Below are 15151 nucleotides of genomic sequence, written 5' to 3'. Positions count from 1 at the left end.
AGGGGAAGAAAAGATACACATGTACAAAATTATCACTGAATTATGACTCATCTATATAAAAGTTTGCATTTCTTTTCCCCAACCTCTCTTTTCCCACCTAGTTAGGAATCCAATCACATCATAAATAATATGCCACTTGTTTTGAGTCACGATACAAGCATAACATCAGGTGCAAACTAATATGCTCTTTAAACAAGCGTAACATAGATAGATGCAGGCTATCCATCTCCCTTTAATGGAGGTCGTCAAACCACAGGTATCTCTGGAGCCAACACAAGTGAAGGCTGGACATATTCTTCTTCATCCTTCGGCGGATGAATGGTGACGAGATCTGGAAGTGGGGTAGTAGGGCCTTGCTTACCCTTTGGATCCCAATCCAGCATGATTTTCACCTTGATTCCAAGAACACCCTAAGCAACACAATATCAACAATTAAACCCAGATGAAAAGTTTGACATAAAGAAATTTAGGAACTTTAAAATAACCAGAGATCATGGCAAAGTAGGGAGATGAAAACCTGTCGCAGGAGAACATGTCTCACTGCTGAATCAATATACTCCTTGACTGGCTGCCCAGAAGAAATCATGTACCCATCCTTGAATTTCATTGATTTAGCACGCTGTGCCCTAAGTTTTCCGCTTACAATGACCTGTGAGATTGATCATGATATCAATTTAAATCTCCATAGAATATAAAGCTTAGGAAAAATACCTCACACCCCTTGGCACCACTCTCCATGACAAATCTCAAAACACCGTAACAGGCCCTGAAAATAAGACACTGATACCTTATTGCTGGAGTATGTAATACACTGGTATTGGCACAAGTTAAAAGTAGAAATCCAAACAAAAACATAGGGAAGTTATGGTAATAAAAAAACAGCTGATATATTAAAAAAAATAAGTTATAAAGTTATAAAGAAAATTAAGGGTCAAATTTTTTTTATGGGAAGTATGACATATGGAGGGAATAAAGTTAAAAGCACCATGAAGAAACAACAGGATCTTCATATCTGGTGCAGAACAATAATCAGTAAGGAATTTCTTTCATTATTGTCTCATGACCATGCAGGTGCAATTGCAACTGCATTAACTTAAATTTGTTTACAAATTCACTTCTTTTCTTCTTTACATAACATGACGGTGAAAGGAACATTCATATGCATATAAGACGCAACAAATATCCTCTTTAATGAATGATAACAATTAGCTTACATTAAGTTAGTGAAATGACCATTTCAACATTAGCAGAAAAAATCTCAGTTAACTAGGAATAAAACTAATCATCGCTATCAATGAGGACAAGCTTGGAGACTAAATAAGTCAGACTAAATATGATCCAAGGGATTTGTGGAATAAAATGTTGGGGCATATTCCAAACTTCAAGTACATAACCTATACAAGAAGCCTGACAAGCTCCTAACTCATTATATGAGCATAAGAACAAGCCATTAGACAATATAATGCCTAGCACTAACATAATTAATGATGCTCAAGGAAAAAAAATGCAAAACCACAAGCCCTAAAGCCTGAAAACAAACATAGTCACGCTCACGCTCAGTAACAATAAGAGAAACAAAGTTTCATGTTGACTTGGAAGACATGTTTCATTGGTCAGCTGTCCAACAGAAATGGGGGATATACCTAAAACAACTACAGACTAATTGTAAAAAAATATATTAATCAATCCTGTATATTTTAAACAATCTCCACATGTGTGGATATATAGGCTGGACTGCAGTAGTACAGGGAAAACAAGTGGACTTAAATGGAGGATATATATTTTGAATATTAAAACCAGTGAGATTATCACAGAAGAAAACAAAAGTCGTGTGTTATTATAATAGCTTCTTTTAAATTTGATTGAACGACTACCTGTCTCAAAAGCTTAAGCAGTTAGGAGTATTCAAATTTTTATATACTTTCACCATCAGGTTAAAATTAACAATCTTAATTGAACAGGGGTTTAAAATAATAACCATGCCTGAAAAGGAAATAATTGTACTCTCACCAATCATGTAAGATCCATCTTCCTACACAAGTTGGAAGATAAACTCACTTCCTTGACCTAGGACAAGGAGCCATCAGTGCTACCAAAGGGTACAAGCATAGGCACACTCTGGGTCAAGAACCATTGCCAAAGAAATAAACATGGAAAAACATTAATCAAAAGTAAATTGCATGTATACAAGGGAGCTTCAGCCATGAGATAAAAAAAATATATGACCCTTAATTGCCCCAAGGAATACTTGATTTTGTCACCTTCCGACACAAACATGGTACCGAATGACCTATTTGCTTTATAGATGACTATAAACATGAAAGAAAGTTAATTCATGGAGGCCAAAAGGCCAAAAACCATTACTATTAAAAATAAGTTATAATCTTACTTATCGTGCAAAATTGAACAAAATGGTCAACTTAACGAGGGAAAATACACCTCACGGTACAATACCAAAAAACCATCACCTTAATATATACCATGAAAAGAACTCAGGGCATTAGAAATAATACTTAAAAAAACTTCAGGATATGAAACACAATAAAAATAACAGAGTTGGCATAAGAAATATAATGAATCCATTTTGCAAAAAATTAAACGGTGTAGAAATGATCCAAACCTCCTAACAGCAAGTCCCCCCAGAAGCTTGTAACGGAGCGACTCAGCCTGAGCAATCGCGCAAAGCCCTCTATTGTTCACCTTCTCTGCATATAGCTCGACCCCATTCTCAGGAAATTTAAATCGTTTCTGCACAACCGAAGTCAACTCCCTAATTCTCCTACCCTTTTCACCTACACCAACCAAAGAGACAGCATAAATAGCGTTGAACAAATAAACAACGGAAGAATAGAATTTCAAATTTGTTTCACTACCGACCAAGAACATTCTGGGTGCGGGTTGCCCGTATGATAATCTCGGTCCGCATTGGCGTAACTCTGACCTCCACGCCCGAATACCCATCCTCCGCCAGTTCTCTCGTCAGAACCTCGTTCAACTCCGCGAAGAACACGCCGTCGGCCACGAACTGCGACACGGAGACGACATTCGACGAAAATCAGGCGCAAAGAAAGAAATTATCAGGAAGAGAGGAATCTCGTGCTACAATTGTTTACACCTTTCGCTTCTTACTCATTTGGGTCGCCATGTTTTGAGGGAATCGAAAGGGATGAATTCGCGTTCGCTCTCCGTTCGGCGCAGCAGCGTCGGCTTAACGAAAACCCTAGAATCGGAGACGAGGAGCTAGTAAATCGTGTGTTAAATATGGGTAAACCAAAAAGAACGGACGGTGGTAAGGTGAGACACATAATGCAGGGTTGAGATAGACGATTGAGATAGTCCCACGGACTGGTACTTGCATGTTACGGGATTGATCAGTTCACGCCACCTGACCAAATTGTTTGACTCAATCTAATTGGCCAAGCCAACCATCTACTTGACCTAGCCCACTTAGATTGAATAATCCTGGATTCAATCATTTTTTAATATATTCGATGAAGAATATAAAAATGTTTTAAAATACTTTTTCACCTATTTTTTTATTACAAAACATGAAGAAAGGGTACCAATACATAGATTCGTCAAACCTTAATACTTTCTATATTTAAATAAATTATTCAAAAAAATGCACTCCAGTATGCTCTATTTCTTAATTTATGATTATAAGATTGTAAGGCCGATCGTATTGGACATCTAGAGTATACCTTTTACATAAATATATTTAAATAAATTATTATTTTCTTCATGTTTTTAAAAATCATCAAAGATGTCCATTCTGATGTCTTTTTCAAAAGGACACTTCAATTCATATACACCGTCACTCAACTAAATGTGATGTATTAAGTACACTTAAGGTTTTATAATTACTATAATATGAATATTAAGTGAATAAGTTAAATTCGTGTTATAATAAATATGAAATAATATTAAGAGTTATGATTTTATAGTTGTTACAATAATATGAATTCACATTGTAGTAATTATGAAATTATGAATATTTTTAAATAAATTAAATGTGTATTATAATAGTTATGAAATCATGACTACTACAATATATGCATCAGCTACAAAATTATAATTATTATAACGTGTCAGATCAATTTAAATTTTAGATTGAATATTTAGAGAAAATAATAATAATATAATTTTTAATTAGTTGGTAGTAGGTATTCATATGTTCAAATTGATTAATTCTAGAGTGATTGATATGGTCCTACGAAAATGTTTCATCCATCACTAGGATAAATTATAAAAAGCTTTGGAAGGCCATGCCAATTTTTTAGATACGTTTCTCGCTGGAACAAAAAATTCCTACAATGTACCATAGTTGAGATTCAAATATTAGATTATCCTTTTATTATCCATGGGAAGATATAACAATTACTTTTTTAATAATAATAATAATAGAGAAAAAAAATTGATAACGTCTCCCTCCCTATCACCTATTCCCCGCTAGATACAGGGAAGAAATATTTTTTTATCTAGTAAAGCAGGATGATAATAATAATAATAAGAGAAAAATATCTTTAACCCCTCTATTTTCTATCAACTAGCATTTTGTCCTTCTATATTTTAAAAATAATATTTAATCCTCTTTAATCAAAGTCAAAATATGATAAAATAATTATGTGCTTGTCTAATTTTATATATTTTTTATAATAGTAGAGGGGAAAATCATATTAAATTTATTTACGTCTATTTCTATTTATATCTGAACTAATTTTATATTTCAATATATGCATATTACTGAGTTAAATTAATAAATAGTATATAATCTCTGACAATATATAAAGATTAAAATTTAATTATAAAAATAAAATAAATTAAATTAATTTAAAATGTATATTTTCATCGCCCTAATTGCACAACTTTCTAATACAATGAATAATAATTATTTTCTTTACATGAAGATAAATTTTTTTCGTCTTCTTCAAGTTTTTTTACTTTCTTATGCATCTACGTGAGCCTCGCAGTCCTATCTTAGTTCATCATTGATTTGACCATCAAAGAGGATAACATTGAAAAACTTTATTTTATAGGACTGAGAGTAAACTGTAAACGTACCGCTAAACCAACATCAACCAAAAGACTAAGTGAGTGACAAAAGACATTATCACTGAATGCTTTTTATATTTTTTTATCCTTTTTTATATATTTTTCTCTCAGTGTATATTATCGATCCAATTAATTAATAATTCAACAAGTTTATCTCGAAAATATATATAATTATTTTCCATGTTAATTGAATATGTTTTTTTCCTTTTAATATTATAAAAAATATCAAAAAAACATAATAATATAATTATCTTTTATAATTTTTTTATATTTGACTTTGGTAAAAAGGATTAAGTATTATTTTTAAATATAGGAATAAAATGTTACTAGATAAAAAATAAAATCAAATTCAGACATCCGCATGGTCACATTTGGTTCAAGTTAATGAATACCTTAGGGGACGTTTGGTTTAGGGGAATAGGAGTGGAGAATGGGAATGAAAATCATTGATTATCATTGTTAATGTTTGGATTATAGGAATAGGAATACAAATAAGGGAATAAATCATTGAAATTGGGTAATAACTCATTCTCATGTACCTCCCCTTCAATGAGTTATTACCCTATTTTCATCAATCAAAATATTCCCTTATTTCAAAAATACCCTTGACCTAAAACTAAAATTTTCTCCCTTAATATCAAATATCAAAATTTATTTATTTATTTTTTCTTTCATATCACTTCTCTCTCCTTGTTCTCTCTCATCATATTTTCTCTCTCATTATTTTATCACACACTTTCTCTCTCCTATCACACTCTCTTGCCTCTTTTTTTCTCATTACACTTTCTCTCTCATCATACTTTCTCTCTCCCCAATCTCTTCCATCACACTCTCTTCCTTTTTTTAATTATAATTTATCTCTCATCATATTTTTCTCTCTCCTCAATCTCTCCCATCACACTCTCTTTTTCTTTTTTTTGCTCATCGCACTTTCGCTCTCATCACACTTTCTCTCTCCTCAATCTCTCTTGTGACACCCTCTCCTTTTTTTTCCTCAACACACTTTCTCTCTCATCATACTTTCTCTTTTCTCAATATCTCCCATCACACTCACTGTTCTTTTTTTTTCTCATCATACTTTCTCTTTCATCATACTTTCTCTCTCCTCAATCTCTCTCATCACAGACTATCTCTCTCCTCATTACATTTTCTCTCTCTTCATCCTCTTCCATCATAATTTCTCTCACATCATATTTTTGTTGGTGCAACATCCCTCAGGTCAAGGTTGACCTGGTTGACCAAGCTGAGTCTTGGTTTGGGTTTAGATGTTTGACAATAAGATATTGATTGAAGAAGAGTCAAGTAGGTCAAGGATGACCGGATACTTGACTGGGAAGTCCTAACTGGGATGTTAGGCAAGAGGAAAATCCTGGTGAGTGAAGCCAGGTGAAAGACCTAGTGAGTGAAGCTAGGCAATTGGGAAGTCCTAGTGAGTGAAGCTAGGCAGGAGAAAAATCCTGGTGAGTGAAGCCAGGTGAAAGACCTAGTGAGTGAATCTAGGCAATTGGGAAAGTCCTAGTGAGTGAAGCTAGGCAGGAGAAAAATCCTGGTGAGTGAAGCCAGGTGAAAGACCTAGTGAGTGAATCTAGGCAATTGGGAAAGACCTAGTGAGTGAATCTAGGCAATTGGGAAAGTCCTGGTGAGTGAAGCCAGGTAAGAGAAATCCAGATGGGTCAAGGTTGACCAGACATCTGGTGAGAGTCCAAGTAGGTCAAAGGGATTGACCGGATACTTGGCACGAGGAAGAAAAGTCCAAGTAGGTCTTAGGGAGTGACCGGATACTTGACAAGAAGAGAAAAGTCCAAGTGGGTCAAAGGGATTGACCAGACACTTGGTGAGAGAGTCCTAGCTGGCCAAGGGTGACCGGATGCTAGGTCTTATGTACCAACAAGTCATGGTTGACTAGATGTTGGTTTAGGGGGCTTTGGGCTTGGTTTTGGGCAAAAACCAAGGTTTGGATTGATCCGTGGATTGATCCAGCAGGTTTGGATTGATCTGTGGATTGATCCAGCAGGTTTGGATTGATCCGTGGATTGATCCAGCAGGTTTGGATCGATCAGTGGATCGATCCGGTGAGTCCCCACGAACAGAACCTCTTTGGATCGATCCGTGGATCGATCCAGAGGTCCCAATCGATCAGTGGATCGATTGGGACGCTGCTGCTTCGCGCGATAAGTGCTAGATCGATCCGTGGATCGATCCAGAAGTTTTTCCAGAGCACAGAGGCGCTCTGGATCGATCCGTGGATCGATCCAAAGCCTCCCCAATCGATTGGGATTCGACCGTTGGCGTCGTTTATAGCTGTTGGCGTGCGATTTCTTCAGCAGAACTTCACCGATTCATTCCAGATTCAACACAGCTCCTCCCCAGCACTCTCTAAGCTCCTCACCGCCAGTTCTTGAAGGTTCTTGGAGGTTCATCCAAGTCAAGAGGCGAGTTGCAACGAGAAGAAGAAGAAGCTAGGGTTTTTACTGCATTTCTTGTAAGCTTTTGCTTATTCTTTACTACCCTTTCTTCTTCTTGTACTGAGAGTCTTGTAGGGCTTCTCCGCCCTCGGTAGTTACCGAAAAGGAGTGTTTTCATAGTGGAGGGTGCGTGCGTGGTGTGGATCCTTGGATTAGTCATCTCCGTTGGAGGTGGATACCAAGTAAACTCCTAGTGTTAGCGTGTTTGTGTTTGTTTATGTATTTTCCGCTGCGCATTCTTGAAGAAACAAGCAACACCGAGCAACGAGCACGTGACGAGCTATTCACCCCCCCTCTAGCTACTTTTGGTCCTAACAAGTGGTATCAGAGCGAGGCCGCTCTTCACCGGAATCATCGCCGGAAGGGTCAAGCATATCAAGAAAAGCTAGAGGGTGAAGAAGTTGGAGCAAATTCTTCAAGTTCAAGACTTTATCAAGCTCAACTTCAAGATGCAATTCCAAGATGGGCTTGGATTTCACACAAGGGTGGCTCCACCATACACTTCTACGAGTTTCGATTCTTGGAAATTAAGAATCGAAAATTTTCTTATGATGGAGATAGAGCAATGGTTTGCTCTAATGGAAGGCTTCAAGGCTCCAAGAAATTCAAAGGGCAAAGTTCTAAAGAAAATCAAATGGAGCCCGGAGCAAGTCCAAAGGTGCGAGGCAAATGACAAAGTGACCAAGCTTTTGGTCAATTTATTGCCAAGCACCATCCTTTGCAAAATTGGAGAGTTTGAAGATGTAAAGGAGCTATGGAGCAAATTGGCCAAGCTTCATGAAGAGATCCCCTCCACTGTACAAGATCATGAAGAATCCAGAGAGGGTGACTCTTTGGAGCAAGACCAAGAGGAGGACTCCGAGGTTGAGAGATGCTCAACCTCCGAAGAAGAGGAAATCCAAGAAGCTTCATCCTCAAGGGAATGCAACGAAGGGAACAAGGAGGGAGCATACTTCTTGTTTCATGTTCAAGATGATGAAGCCTCCACCTCTAGGATTGAGGGGGAGCAATCCTTGGTGACGCCGGATCAAGAAGAAGGAGAAGCTTCTACATCCGGGTCAAGTGAAGAAGAAGAAGATGGTGCCACCTCCGAAATTCAAGAAATAGCAAATGGAGGAGCAAGTGTCATCCCTACACAAGAAGGTATAAATGTTTCAATTAAAAATAAAAATCATATAATATGTTTTGAGTGTAGGGAAAGTGGGCACTACAAGAGCAAGTGTCCCAACTTGGCCAAGAAGAAGGACAAAGTGGCACAAAAGGGCAAGGAGAAGCCCAAGGAGACCATCCCCGGAACAAAAAGGAGCAAGGAGCACATTGTGTGTTTTTCTTGCAACCAAAAAGGGCATTACCGAAGTCAATGCCCCAAGGGGAAGAAGATGGTCAAGGCTCAAGGAGGCATTAGTCAAGGGGGAGCCTCCAAGGTAAAGAAGAAGGTAACATTTATTGAGCCTACCCTTTTACATTATGGTAAAAAGCATGATAGTTCTAATTTTTATCATTTTAATGCGATTTATCATAAGAATAGGAAGCATGAGGGCTTTAAGGAAAAGCATGTGGCCCTACATGCCAAAACTACTACACCTAAGGCTAGGAATGTAGGTAAAAGTATAGGCAAGAACTCTAAGGATTGTAGCTACAAGCCTAGAAACAAAAATGCTCATGGATTTAATGGAAAACCAAAAACTAAGGACTTAGTGATGGAAAATCAAGTCTTGAGGTCAAGACTTGATAAAATGGAAAAGACCCTAAGAAGGATGGAAAATATCTTATTAGGCCAAAATGAGCATAGCCTAGGTCTAGGAGCACAAAGGTCATCCAATGGTCATAGAGGTTTGGGATACAAACCCAAAGCTAAAAAGGATGTGCCTAGTTATCATAGGGTTCCATATAGCTATGGAACAAACCCTAAGTCTAGAGGTCAAGTCCAAGATACAAGGGAAGATATCCCTAGAAGTATCTTTGCAACCAAAGTGACTAAGACTTCTAAGAAGTCTAAGAAAGTCACTAACAAGGTCACAAGAGAGGCTATCCCTAGAGTTGACCTAGAAAATGTGACCAAGGCTTCTAAGAAACTCAACAAGGTTACTAGGAAGGTATCTAGGGAAGTTATCCCTAGTGAGTACCTAGAGCATCCAAGGAGCACCAATAGGTGCTGGGTTCCTAGGAGCATCTTCTCTACCCCATAGATGGGTTAGAGAGTGTCAACTCCGATTAGAAGGGTAGTTAACCCAACTTTGAGGAAATTGACACTCAAGGAGCATTTTCAAGGTTTTTGTTAACCTTTGAAAATGAAATGGAATTATTATTTACTCCTTGAAAGAGTAAAATGTGCCTAATGGTGGAAAATTGATTTTATCTTAAAAAGGCATAAATTGGGAAAACCTAGAGAAATACCAAGTTGGGATTTTGGTATTCTCTTATAAATTTTAAGGCACTCCGGGCTTTGATTTATGTGATTACTCTTGAGGAAAAATGGAATATGCCAACATTTGAGGATAAGCTTAATTTCAATTGGCATAAATTAATCAAGAGAATTAGAAATGCCCATTTAGGTTTTGGCACTCTCTTGAAGCACTTTGGGCAATCTAGGGTTTAAGTTTTAGGATTAGCTAAGATTAACGATACTTAGATAGGTAATCTAGGTATATTTTATTTATGCTAAACCTTGCCATGATTGTTTGCGCATAATATGCCATGACATCATATTTTATCTTATTTGTATTTTGCATTCATGACTTATCATGAAAAATACAAAAATACCATGTCATGCCATACATACATCATGTAGTTATAGGAATCTTTCTTTTGAAAGCTATTTTATTTTGATGTATGCCATAACATTATCATGCATTATGTTTATTTCCTTAACAATTAAGGACATATGGCATTAGTTAAACAAGTGGCATTTGTTTACAACAAGTGGAATAAACAAGTGACATTTGTTTAACAAGTAAATCAACAAGTAACATCCTTTGTGGATGTCTACCTCTCAAAATGCCTAGATAGATATGCATGATCCCTAGAATAGGGCAAAACCAAAATCTTACATCTCACAAAGACCTATAAGATGACTTGTATGTGTTTCAGTGCACATTAGATACAAGTGAGATGTTAGGATGATGAACAAAACTCAAGATGTTGATTTAGTGCATTCTTTTGAGTTTTAAGTTCATCAAACACATAGTTATGTGTTTTCCCATCATTGGGAAAGCTAATGTACAAGTCATGTGCATTATGCCCAAGGAACATGATGGGATATTGGTTTTGAAAATGTTTTTAAAATGTTTTTGGAAAACTTTGGTGAAGGCTATCTTTTGATAGTAATCACCATTGAATAGTTAGACACAAACTTGAAGAAAACGCTAAAGTTTTTGCAAGTTTTCAAGTTTGTGTCAATCTTTGAAAATATAAAGTATTTTCATAGAAAGCTATTTTTCCATGATTAAGTATGCCCTAAATAATGTCTACACGAAATTTCATGATTTTTGGATTTTTGTAGAATTTTCTAGGGGTTTCTGAAGTTGACTGAAATGAAATTTCAGCAACTATCAGAACTCCGATCGATCCATGGATCGATTGGAGTTCCTGAATCGATCCGTGGATCGATTCAGAAGGTAAATCTTGCGAGCAGAAGCTCGCTGGATCGATCAGTGGATCGATCCACACATACTGAATCGATCAGTGGATCGATTCGGTTGGTTCAATCGATTGGATCCCAACTCCAATCGATCCAAGTTGCTGATTTTGGCTGGGAAGGCCTGACTTCAGCATCTTTGAACCATGGTTAGTCTATGTAACCATTCCAAACCCTTAAAATACATTTGTATACATAACAAGGGTGTTTTCGTGTTGAAAACAAGGATGGAATGGTTAAGGAAGACTTCATTGAAGTTTAGGTTGAGGTTTGTTTCAAATTTTGAACATTTGAACCTCAAAACTTCTAAATCTGGGTTTCCTAAAGGTTTAGGGATTCCAAGTCATTGTTGGTGCAATGACAGAAGTTACCACCATGTCTTTAGGGGGAGGGACTCTTTAAAGGCATGAAAATTATTTTTCATGAACCTTGGAAGGTGGTTAACCTTCTTTAAAGAAAATGCTCATGGACGAGTTTTTGAACTTGAAATGGGGAGTGGATATCCTCATTATTTCAAGTGGAAACTCAAGTGGTTAGAAAATGCTCAAGGTTGGGTATTTGTCTACATTGAGGGTGAAGTTAAGGATAAATGAAGGGTATGGGACCTTCATTGTCGTGTTGATCACAACGAGTGATGTTGTGAACAACTATGAGCAACTCTTCAGGGGGAGAGTTGTCAACAAATGGATTTGTTGATGTATACCCAAAATTGGGGCATGGGTTGATGTGTGCCCAAAGATGGGTTGATGTGTTTTATCAGTAGGGGGTTTGATGTGTGCCAATAGGGGGAGAATGAAAGGACTTGTGAATGGGAGTAAGTTAGGCTTTCATTACCTAGAGGGAGTTTGCCCTCTTAGGGGGAGAATGAAGAGTCTAACTTATGTGTTCATTACCTAGTGGCATGAAGAATGAGGCTATGGGATTAGCATGTGGCATTGTAAGTGTTATTGTGGTATTGTCAAACATCAAAAAGGGGGAGATTGTTGGTGCAACATCCCTCAGGTCAAGGTTGACCTGGTTGACCAAGCTGAGTCTTGGTTTGAGTTTAGATGTTTGACAATAAGATATTGATTGAAGAAGAGTCAAGTAGGTCAAGGATGACCGGATACTTGACTGGGAAGTCCTAACTGGGATGTTAGGCAAGAGGAAAATCCTGGTGAGTGAAGCCAGGTGAAAGACCTAGTGAGTGAAGCTAGGCAATTGGGAAGTCCTAGTGAGTGAAGCTAGGCAGGAGAAAAATCCTGGTGAGTGAAGCCAGGTGAAAGACCTAGTGAGTGAATCTAGGCAATTGGGAAAGTCCTAGTGAGTGAAGCTAGGCAGGAGAAAAATCCTGGTGAGTGAAGCCAGGTGAAAGACCTAGTGAGTGAATCTAGGCAATTGGGAAAGACCTAGTGAGTGAATCTAGGCAATTGGGAAAGTCCTGGTGAGTGAAGCCAGGTAAGAGAAATCCAGATGGGTCAAGGTTGACCAGACATCTGGTGAGAGTCCAAGTAGGTCAAAGGGATTGACCGGATACTTGGCACGAGGAAGAAAAGTCCAAGTAGGTCTTAGGGAGTGACCGGATACTTGACAAGAAGAGAAAAGTCCAAGTGGGTCAAAGGGATTGACCAGACACTTGGTGAGAGAGTCCTAGCTGGCCAAGGGTGACCGGATGCTAGGTCTTATGTACCAACAAGTCATGGTTGACTAGATGTTGGTTTAGGGGGCTTTGGGCTTGGTTTTGGGCAAAAACCAAGGTTTGGATTGATCCGTGGATTGATCCAGCAGGTTTGGATTGATCCGTGGATTGATCCAGCAGGTTTGGATTGATCCGTGGATTGATCCAGCAGGTTTGGATCGATTAGTGGATCGATCCGGTGAGTCCCCACGAACAGAACCTCTTTGGATCGATCCGTGGATCGATCCAGAGGTCCCAATCGATCAGTGGATCGATTGGGACGCTGCTGCTTCGCGCGATAAGTGCTGGATCGATCCGTGGATCGATCCAGAAGTTTTTCCAGAGCACAGAGGCGCTCTGGATCGATCCGTGGATCGATCCAAAGCCTCCCCAATCGATTGGGAGCAATCCAATCGATTGGGATTCGACCGTTGGCGCGTTTATAGGCGTTGGCGTGCGATTTCTTCGACAGAACTTCACCGATTCATTCATTCAACACAGCTCCACAGACTCTCTCTCCTCACCGCCAGTTCTTGAAGGTTCTTGGAGGTTCATCCAAGTCAAGAGGCGAGTTGCAACGAGAAGAAGAAGAAGCTAGGGTTTTTACTGCATTTCTTGTAAGCTTTTGCTTATTCTTTACTACCCTTTATTCTTCTTGTACTGAGAGTCTTGTAGGGCTTCTCCGCCCTCGGTAGTTACCGAAAAGGAGTGTTTTCATAGTGGAGGGTGCGTGCGTGGTGTGGATCCTTGGATTAGTCATCTCCGTTGGAGGTGGATACCAAGTAAACTCCTAGTGTTAGCGTGTTTGTGTTTGTTTATGTATTTTCCGCTGCGCATTCTTGAAGAAACAAGCAACACCGAGCAACGAGCACGCGACGAGCTATTCACCCCCCCTCTAGCTACTTTTGGTCCTAACAATTTTATCTCACATCTTCTCTCATCATGCTCTCTTCTATTACACTCTCCAGGGCCGGCCCTAGACTTTGAAGGGTCCGGTGCAAAAAACAATTGATGCTAAAACCACATATTAATGGCATAATGCCTACGACACACCCTTTAATTATCCACCTTAATTCCTAGATATTCAAAAACCACATATTTCAGAGAAAAAAATACTTTAATTTGATGTTGAAACTAACAATCAATGGAAAGTATAATCCAACCAAATATATTTAAGTAAAACAATTTATCATAGATGCGTAAGTAGAAATTGAAACTTGATACGCCAACCGGATGCTGTGATAACAACCACGAAGACCAAAGGTGACTGTGAAATTATGAATTTATGATGATGGCGCTCGAGATCACTAGGGTTTGTCGTTCACGGCTTCGCATGACCGGTGGGTTGTCTACCCACTATAAAGCTTGTCGAGCCTTCGGCGTCAGCCTCGGCGTCGGCATGGGCACGGGCGAAAAGATTCAAAAAGCAAAAGGTAAAATTTTAGCACTTTTTATAAAAAATGTCCATAATAGTTTATAATTTATAACTAGATCATTTTTAATTAAACTTTTTTTATTGATATAGGAATGTTAGTTAATACTATGAAAAATATCAAAACTTCATTTTAAAATTTAAAAAATGGGGCCCACTAGGAAGATGGGCCTTGTGCACCGGCCCCACCTTGACCACCTCAAGGCCGGCACTGACACTCTCTTTTCTCATTTTCTCTCATCGCACTTTCTCTCTCTTCATTTTTTCATCACACACTCTCTTTCATCATACTTTCTCTCTCTTCGTTCTTTTTCATCACACTTTCTCTTTCATCATACTTTCTCTCTCATCATTCTCTTTCATCATATTTTTCTCTCACATTCATCTTTCTTTTACATCTAATTTTTTTCTCTTATTTTTCTTTAAGGGTAAAAAAGAAAATATTGATTTATTCCGATAGAAAGTATGCAACTAACCAAACATTACTTTTAGGAGTGATATCCATGCTCATACTCATTCCCATTCCACAATACAATGATTCTCATTCTGATTCTCATTCCCATGCTCATACCAAACGCCCCCTTAGTTTAATATTTTACCGTATTACCCTCAGTTACAAAATCAACTATACATATTATTATTATTATTTTTTTTTTATGTTTTTTACTTTTCTTTTTCTTGTATATTTTTTTACTTTTTTATGTTTTTTTAATTTTTTAATGTTTTAATATTTTTTTATTTATATATTTTTATTTTTTTACATTTTTCAAATTTTTATTTTTATTTATTTATTTTATTTTTAAATTTTTATATTTTTTTTAATTTGTTTTATTTTTTATTTTTAAAATTTATATATTTTTAAATTATTTATTTTTAAAAATTTAAAAAAATTGTAAACATTTTTTTTA

The 15151-nt window shown here is 37.4% G+C and overlaps 1 protein-coding gene across 2 annotated transcripts; it reads right to left on the bottom strand.

Moving 5' to 3' along the window:
• Positions 1–22: 22 nt before the first annotated feature.
• LOC121989192 (40S ribosomal protein S3-3-like) lies at positions 23–3261 on the bottom strand. Of its 2 annotated transcripts, none has more exons than XM_042543081.1 (6): positions 3116–3261; positions 2878–3025; positions 2621–2792; positions 712–766; positions 518–649; positions 23–410 (listed from the first exon to the last, which is right to left on the bottom strand). In XM_042543081.1, the coding sequence occupies exons 1-6, from the start codon at positions 3143–3145 to the stop codon at positions 246–248; spliced, it is 702 nt and encodes a 233-aa protein (XP_042399015.1). In that variant the 5' UTR covers positions 3146–3261; the 3' UTR covers positions 23–245. The 2 variants fall into 2 exon arrangements, with proteins under 2 accessions (XP_042399015.1, XP_042399024.1); XM_042543090.1 differs by having other exon boundaries at positions 3130–3244.
• Positions 3262–15151: the final 11890 nt, after the last annotated feature.

The sequence above is a fragment of the Zingiber officinale genome, chromosome 1B, assembly GCF_018446385.1.
Source record: "Zingiber officinale cultivar Zhangliang chromosome 1B, Zo_v1.1, whole genome shotgun sequence".
Classification (NCBI taxonomy): Eukaryota; Viridiplantae; Streptophyta; class Magnoliopsida; order Zingiberales; family Zingiberaceae; genus Zingiber; species Zingiber officinale.
Note: the sequence above shows the minus strand (reverse complement) of the source record. Positions and strands in the feature narration are given on the sequence as shown.

What these genes read in the sequence shown, in the direction of transcription:
- LOC121989192 (XM_042543081.1), bottom strand. Translation starts at nt 3,145, where the DNA reads ATGGCGACCCAAATGAGTAAGAAGCGAAAG. An exon ending in AAATGAGTAAGAAGCGAAAG is followed by an intron (nt 3,026 to 3,115) that starts GTGTAAACAATT and finishes TCCGTGTCGCAG; the next exon opens with TTCGTGGCCGACGGCGTGTT. An exon ending in GGGGGACTTGCTGTTAGGAG is followed by an intron (nt 767 to 2,620) that starts GTTTGGATCATT and finishes TCTTATTTTCAG; the next exon opens with GGCCTGTTACGGTGTTTTGA.